The following is a 7,659-nucleotide window of genomic DNA, read 5'->3' as shown; positions in this document are numbered from 1 at the left end:
GATACAATTTGTGGGTTTCTGCTTGTCCACCCGCTTTTTGAGGAGTGAACACAGCTTCTCAATGGGATTAAGATCTGGGGAGTTTCTTGGCCACGGATCCAAAATTTCAATGTTATGAACTCTGTGCCACTTTGGTATCACTTTTGCCGTGTGACATGGTGCTCCGTCATACTGGGAAATACACAGACCAACACCAAATTGTGCCTGGATTGTTGGGAGAAGTTGCTCTGGGAGAACATTTCGAAACCATCCTTTATTCATGGCAATGTTTTTGGGCAGAACTGTGAGCGAGCCCACTCCCTTGGATGAGTCTCAGGATGCTTCACTGTTGGCATGACAGAGGGCTCAAAATTGATGTATTTGCCAATAAAAGCCTTTGAAACACATAAAATGTTTGTAATTGTTCTTCAGTATACCATAGAAACATGTAAAAAAAAAAAGCAGCAAAGTTTATGAAACACAAGATTTGTGTCACTGCCAAAACTTTTGGCCATGACAGTACTTCCTGCCTTGTGCTTCACCCCCACCTCGCATCTATGGATACATGGAAGGCTTTTGAGATAAAGCCTCTAGAAACATCATTCTTCAACAAAAATACCTGTAGCGTTTTATGCATTTTATAAAATCTAAGATGCAAAGTCGGTTAATTCAGTTGAGCTCAGATTTTAAGCACAGACACAAGTGTAATGTGTATCTTTATTACCATTGGGAAAAAAAAAGATGAAAATGAATAAATGAAGGTTTTAAATGATAAACATCAAATAAAGGCCAAAATAAAAAGCAGAGGTCGGATATTTACAGAAGTCACTGAAGCCCACTGGTAAAATCATAAGCAGCCGGGGTTTCTGATTCAGTAGGCCAGATATTCAAAAAAAATCCAGTGTTCTTTCAGTACAGCAGATTTCAGCACAGTCTGGCACACAGTCTCCTCAAGGAGCTTCTTCTGAATCACACTTTTCTCATAAAGGCTTATGAAAAAGTGGTACACTTATGGTACACTTAAAGCCATAAGCTTACATATGCATTACACGTATAGCTATGATCCTGATAGTACAGAGTATACTGACCACAACGTCTCGGAATATAATTATCCAGTTTCGTGTCACAAATAATTCATCATAATTCATCCGTATGTTTCACTAATTGACATTCACTGTGACACATACTGCTTATTTTATAGTATAACCTCAGCATAGCATTGAAAATGAACAAGATTAAAAATACTCTTAGCTGTAAACTGGCTTTCCCTTCTGACCTGAACTTCAGTATTTTAGCTAGTCACTAGTGAAAGCAAATAGGCCAGAGTCTGAAAAAGCAGATGTTTAAGGTGGGACTCATGAAGTGTGTGTGGTGAACGACTACTTGTGGTTATCTTCCGTAATAGAGCACATAACAGGTAACATTTGCTTCGCTCTATCAATTTTGCCTACAGAATTCCTACAGGATCTGTGAGTATTCTAGGAGCGCACTGTAGGAGAGGGGTAAGGTGGGGGGTGGCATGGATCTCAAGTCCCAATGCCAAGCAAACAAACGTCTCCTGCGTGTCTGTTTCACTCATTTTTCTTCTCCTTATGCTTGAGCAGCTTGTTGATCTCCCTCTTGGCCATGCCGGTGTACTTGGCGAGGATGCCGTGCTGGTTCAGGCCGGGGAGGAGGAGCAGCACAGTCACTGTGAACCAGAGGAAGAGTCGAGGTCAAAAAGCAACTCCAGCTTGGAAACCGTCCCAGGTTTAAGCTCCTATCGGTGAGGTAAGGTGATTAGGCACCAGGAGCTGAAGATAAGTGAAACATTGGCCTCCTTGGTTGTCCTAGATCTGATGGCCTATTTTCACACTAGCAGGGGAGGTGTGTTCAATGACTGTCACACTTGCCCAAATCCATGAGTAAGCAAAGCTGGAACACAACTGTAAAAATGAACTTTACATTCCTTATTAATAAATATATAATGAAGGAATACATTTTCTGTTATCTTCCATTGACTTCTACTCTTGGTAGCTTTGTTAGTAAAGACTGCAGACGTCATCAAATAAATAACAAACCTATTATAACAGACCTATTTCCAAATAAGCCACATCATAGGACAAATGCTTAGGTTGAGAGCAACTCAATGATGTTGGGAAATTGCCTGAGGCTGCATCACATGGACAACTGCTTTGTTTCAGTATATGAACTAGTATATGAACTAGTAGGTCTATCGTTGTGCTTACCGATCAGGTAGGTCAGGAATAGGTTGTGGACCTGCTGCCCAATCCAGGCCATCACTACCAGACAGGAGATCACAGACAGGAAGTACTGCACAGGAATCAGGAAAACTCAGCTTCAAAGTTGGATAAGATTAGGATTAAGCCCTTCTTTCAGTTCCCTACACAGCTAGGTAGGGTTAAGGTTAACTGAACAAGAGCTAAATGTAACCTTTGGCAGAGTTCCTTACAAAATCTTGAACAGTGACTCATTTTCTAAAAATGAAGTTGAGTTAGTACCAGTAGGAGCACAATGCTAAATTACTTGATCGTAGCACAACTTTAATAAATTGAAAGTGATTAATTGTCGACACACCACAGCACAAAACAACAAAATGTGTCCTCTGATATCGTGACATAGTAGCAGGCAGATACTATTTAGAACTGGGGAGGGGGGCATGGGGGGCAATACCTTGCCAGTTAGAGATTCAGACAGCAACATTTTGATCGCTACCACACTTCTCTAACCATTAGAGGCCACCACTGCCCCAAAGCAGTGAAATGACAAGTAAAGCAGAAATGACCGATTTAAGCTTTTTAAAGACTCGTCTGAAGTCTTCAAAGCATATCTCAGCAGCTGCCTCTGTGCGGTTGCATTTACCTGTATGGTCGAGGCATTTACAGCTAATAATAATTACAATTTACAAAGCAATGCACCAGCATCACCAGTACAGTATGTGGCTCTCCCATGTTCATTCCCTGTTCACCATTTTTGGTTTCTCCTCCTTGAGGGCAAAAATGCGCCTCCACCAGCCCAACAGACGCCTCTGGAGCTTCACCAGGTTCCCACAGATCTCATGGAAGCGCTGCTGTTGTTCGGTGGTCCTGTAGAAAAGGCCGGAAGGGAGAGACACCCAAAATCAGAGCGACTGACGTCACGATTTCAAATTAACACAAAAAGAGCAATAAATGCAACGGACCGCTGCACCGTTAGCCTCATTATTTTTTAAACAATTAATGAGCAATGTTCAAGCAGAAGGATGCAAAGTTCTTTTCATCCTTTGGAAAAACATAACACGAATGTAAGAGGTGAACCCTGACACAAAAGCCTTAATTACACTGCACTTTACAAACGGTTGGATGAACATTTTCTTGATGGTGTCATGTTGTGACACCAACAGCACTGAACTAAATAATTACAGTCCTCTGTGTAGCATCACAATGGCTCTCAGAAGTCAATTAAATTTAATTCGCGTGAAGAAGCTCTGAACTTAAAGCTTTAAGAATAACGAAGAAACCCCTGTGGTCCACAATTAATCACCTTCAATCTCCGTGTGTAATAAGCCATGGATTCATACATGCAACCTGTAAATAATGAACGGGGATGACAGAAGATGAATGACTCCCAGCTAAAGAAGGGGTCTATAACATGGATGGTCTCAAGACTCTGCACCAGTCTACTGAGATCAGTTCAGATTATAGGCTCCAAGTAGGCCAGCAATCATTAACCAGGACGTCATAATAGGTCAAGGCTATGCTAATAAGTAAAATGTCTATATTTAACAGTAACATGAATAATCTCACATCAGCAACAACCATCAATAATGCCAAGAGCATCAATGAGTCACTTCCCTGGAACAAAAGTGCATCCAAGACCCACAGCAGGACATGCTGTACTTAACAACGCGGCTTAGACAAAACGGCTTCAATAGTTCAAGTGTAGCTTAAGTCATTTTTTGGTAAAATCACCAGACTGCCTTAGCTGTGCTTACCATGTGTGAACAGCCAATTTTTGATGTACAGTATCCTCAGCAGAACTTACCATTTGCTGGAGCCAAAGATCTTTGGGGCCAGGGTTGGAACAAGGTAATCAGCCAGACACAGGAGCATCACACTACAGGAGACTCCGGTCAAGACTGAAGGGTCCAGGTAATAGATCAGCCTGCCAGAGGAGAGATGTGGTCAGCAAGGACTGGACACTGTCTAAAGGGAAGGTAGATATTAATAACCGTCACCAGTGCAGGGAGTAATGACACCATTCTACAGCTCAGATTTGATCAAATTAACATCTATCAAGTAACCATGGCCAACTCCAAACATCCAAATCTGATGTTCACTTTGTATCTGACAAACATACAAAGAGGATGCCAGCATTCTCTCATCCTTCCTATCAGCACACAGCTATATTGAGGCCAAAACCTCTGCAGAAACCACCCACGAGAATTTCACTATCAGACCGCCACTGTGAATAACAAACTAGGCTAGAGACCAGAGAAGGTAGGACACTTATATTTCACAAAACAAGGACTTGGCTTGACATAACAGCAGGTGTATCTAAGAATGAAAATGCTACACATTTTAAACTTTCGGAGGACACTACAATAAATTTTGTACTGTATAGCATAGAATTCACTGCACCCCCTTTTTAAAGGGACAGGTATCTACATAGCAAAGCTCCTCCTACAGAAACCCACAGGGTCTGATCGCCCTTACGCAGAGTGCGGGAGACACTAGCGAGCCAATTGCAGGAGACGGACACGTGTCCGACGGCAATCCCCTGTACGTACGTGAACAGCACGGTGGTGACTCCAATAAGGGCGCCGGGAAACCAGGATTTCTGCCAGCGCAGGACGTGGTCAGCAGCCAGGATCACCTCGCCCCACCCCTGAAGCTGCTCCTCCAGTTGGGAAATCTCCTGCGCCTTGGGTCAGATATACGGGATGTGTATCAGCATAGGGGGCAACTTAATTAAACTTCGTACCTGTACCATCACATAAAAACACACTGCACTCCCATGACTGTATCCGATAGCAAATGTTATAAATTATGTGTGAGCTAGAAACATAAAACGAACTAACACCACCCCCACCCCCACACCACCATCACCAAGGCCAGACCTGGATTTCTGATGAGAAATAGGTTACAGCTGAAAGACTAGTATTAAAGGCACAAAAAGAGAAACCACTGCTGTCTAATTTTTAATAATTCTGAGTTTAGAGTAAAGCTTTGTCCTGTCATACGTGTTAAAATATATCACTAGTCCTAGTTCGAGGCGTTTAGGGAGCTAGAAGGTCAGACTTGGCTGTTTATCAGACCGCCAGTCTGCTGTCTCCCATCGAGCAGATACTGCAGTGACGGCGTGAGGTTTAGAATTTGTGTCCATCGAACATGTACTAAACCAAACACTAAATGGTGATTTGGACGTATTGCGGCCAACGCCAAACAGCGGAAGAGACACCATCATGAACCGATCCGCTGAGTTCCATCCCGGCCGTACCTCGGCCTCAGCCTATCACATAATCCACAATGATTTTAATATAATTTGTTGAATATGGATGTAAGTGTGAAATAAAACACCTGACTTGCAGCTAACGGGTTATATTAAAATGCTGACAGGCTCTTCGCAATTTTCCGTATTTTTATCTAATAGTAAAATCAGCAGACCAAAAATGCTAGGCGCCGGCACCATGCTAGCGGGACACATACCAGGAGATTTGTGCTCTTGTTGTCGCCGTCTGCCATGGTGCGATGTCTCCGGCCAGCGTCTGTATCTGACCTCAGCTTCGGCAATGCGGATTCCGGCGCACCGCAGGCAGTTTACTCCGTGTTATCCACTAGTCGGCCAGTCTGCTCTGAGGTATTATGGGACTTGTAGTTGTATTTCCAACTTAAACATTACGAACGTTCATTTTGTACTGTGCGAAAATTCCCTAAAGTAACAGATTATTTTATCTAAATATTATAATTAATCAACTGCTTAATAATTTCAATAATTAATTGTAGGATGCCTTGGAATAATAATTCAATCAAATGGCAAGGTTTTCCTAAGTATGCTGTAATTTCCATTAAAGCCTCTGCAGTAACACACTCAAGTAACAATGAAAATGAAACACATTTGAAACCTTCGGAGGACTAAATAAATTTAGTATACATACCCCCACACCCTGCCACACACGCATGTCTATATTCATGTCTTTGTGGGGACCATCAAACCCCTAATTCCAGCTATGACAACTTTAACCCCTGCCCAGCTCTATAAGTTTTCCCTAAGTGATTAAAGAAAATACAAAACTTTAATATATATATATATATATATTATTATTTTTATTTTTTTTATTGATTTTTCCCTTGTATGGACCAGAAAGGTCTATCTAGGGCCAGATTTAGCCCAGAGTCCAGGAAGTGTGCGATAACATGGCTATACCTACTGTTAATGGTTTTTCAATTAATTATAATGAACACATAATGCTTTTTTGAGTCCCCTGTCTCATGCCTTGTGCTTCCTATGATAGGCTGCAAGCTCACCACGACCCTGCATTGGGTATTAAGACACGAAGATTTATAAATTGATTACAAATAGAGGAGGTAAATTTTATTGGTGAAATTCAAGTGGGTCTAAAAGTGAAGTGTTACGCAAACAAATAATGAATTACAGTAATCAAGCCCTGGCAAAGTAATATTACGAAACGGCAGAAATTATGTGGCTAATTAGTTATATGCTTCAGATGTTTATTAAAGTATTCTCAGAGCTGCCCTGAAAAGAGTACGTGACTCATCTGGGCTGTAAAGACCATATTGTAACGCTTAAGCGTAGTACAGCACAGAAATGCTTTAGAAACTTCATTAGTATTGGATTACAGGAAGCAACTGGCTTAGCAACTGGAGCGAAAATGTGACAACCAAAAAGAGCAAACATAGCGGAAATGGCGTTTGATGGGATGATACAAAGGGACACTGCCTGTCACATACATAGCATGTCATATCGTAATTCCACAAAATTGTTCCATTTTGACACAAAGATGTGGTGCACTCTGGATCGTATTAGAGTCTATCTCAGGGGAAAAACAATGTAGAGATGCCGAATAGCTTGACTGTATGTCTCTGGACCCCTGGAGGGGACTCAACTCCACACATAGAGAGCGGAATTGGGATTCGACCCCCAGGGTGGCCACAGTACTAATTACCGTGCCACCCTGGAAGTTACATTTAGATCAATAAAAATGTGTGCCTACACAGTGTATCAAAGTATTTACAACAACTTTTGCAGTTCTATTATGCTACCAGCAGATGGCATTAATGCACAAGCAGAGAAAAGCGAAGTCTCTAGAGCAGGGGTGTCAAACTGCAGTCCTGGGGGGCCGGAGCCCTGTGTAGCTTAGTTCTTTCCCTGTTCCACCACAAATGATTCAGCTCAAGAGCTGTGTGGCAATTAGCACAAGGAGTTGAATCAGGTGTGTTAAACGAGGGGAAACCCAAAAATGTGCAGGGCTCCGGCCCCCCAGGACTGGAGTCTGACACCTGTGTTCTAGAGAGTGTAATTATAACTGGCATGTGCACGCTGCTCTAGTGTGTGTGTGTGTGTGTGTGTGTGTGTGTGTGTGTGTGTGTGTGTGTGTGTGTGTGTGTATGTCCTTCACTATTCCTTTGGGACCTTGATTTTTCTTCTTCACTCGTGTAATAGAAATGTCCTTCCTTTGTC

At 42.2% G+C, this 7,659-nt stretch overlaps 1 protein-coding gene across 1 annotated transcript; it reads right to left on the bottom strand.

Annotated features, from left to right (window-relative positions):
- Window positions 1–682: 682 nt before the first annotated feature.
- Window positions 683–5,823, bottom strand: LOC111850845 (ADP-ribosylation factor-like protein 6-interacting protein 1). Its single transcript, XM_023825151.2, has 6 exons — window positions 5,667–5,823; window positions 4,748–4,881; window positions 4,003–4,122; window positions 2,948–3,065; window positions 2,208–2,292; window positions 683–1,669 (listed from the first exon to the last, which is right to left on the bottom strand). The coding sequence occupies exons 1-6, from the start codon at window positions 5,700–5,702 to the stop codon at window positions 1,551–1,553; spliced, it is 612 nt and encodes a 203-aa protein (XP_023680919.1). The 5' UTR covers window positions 5,703–5,823; the 3' UTR covers window positions 683–1,550.
- Between the last annotated feature and the right edge of the window lie 1,836 nt (window positions 5,824–7,659).

Source organism: Paramormyrops kingsleyae, chromosome 5 (assembly GCF_048594095.1).
Source record: "Paramormyrops kingsleyae isolate MSU_618 chromosome 5, PKINGS_0.4, whole genome shotgun sequence".
In the NCBI taxonomy this organism is placed as follows: Eukaryota; Metazoa; Chordata; class Actinopteri; order Osteoglossiformes; family Mormyridae; genus Paramormyrops; species Paramormyrops kingsleyae.
This window is presented reverse-complemented; position numbering and strand designations above follow the sequence as displayed.

Bases quoted from the DNA above. Each gene is read 5' to 3' on its own strand.
- LOC111850845 (XM_023825151.2), bottom strand. From the start codon at position 5,702: ATGGCAGACGGCGACAACAAGAGCACAAATCTCCTG. The intron at 4,882-5,666 runs GTATGTGTCCCG...ATCTGACCCAAG, and splicing joins ACAAGAGCACAAATCTCCTG to GCGCAGGAGATTTCCCAACT. The intron at 2,293-2,947 runs GTGAACAGGGAA...ATTCCTGTGCAG, and splicing joins AGGAGGAGAAACCAAAAATG to TACTTCCTGTCTGTGATCTC.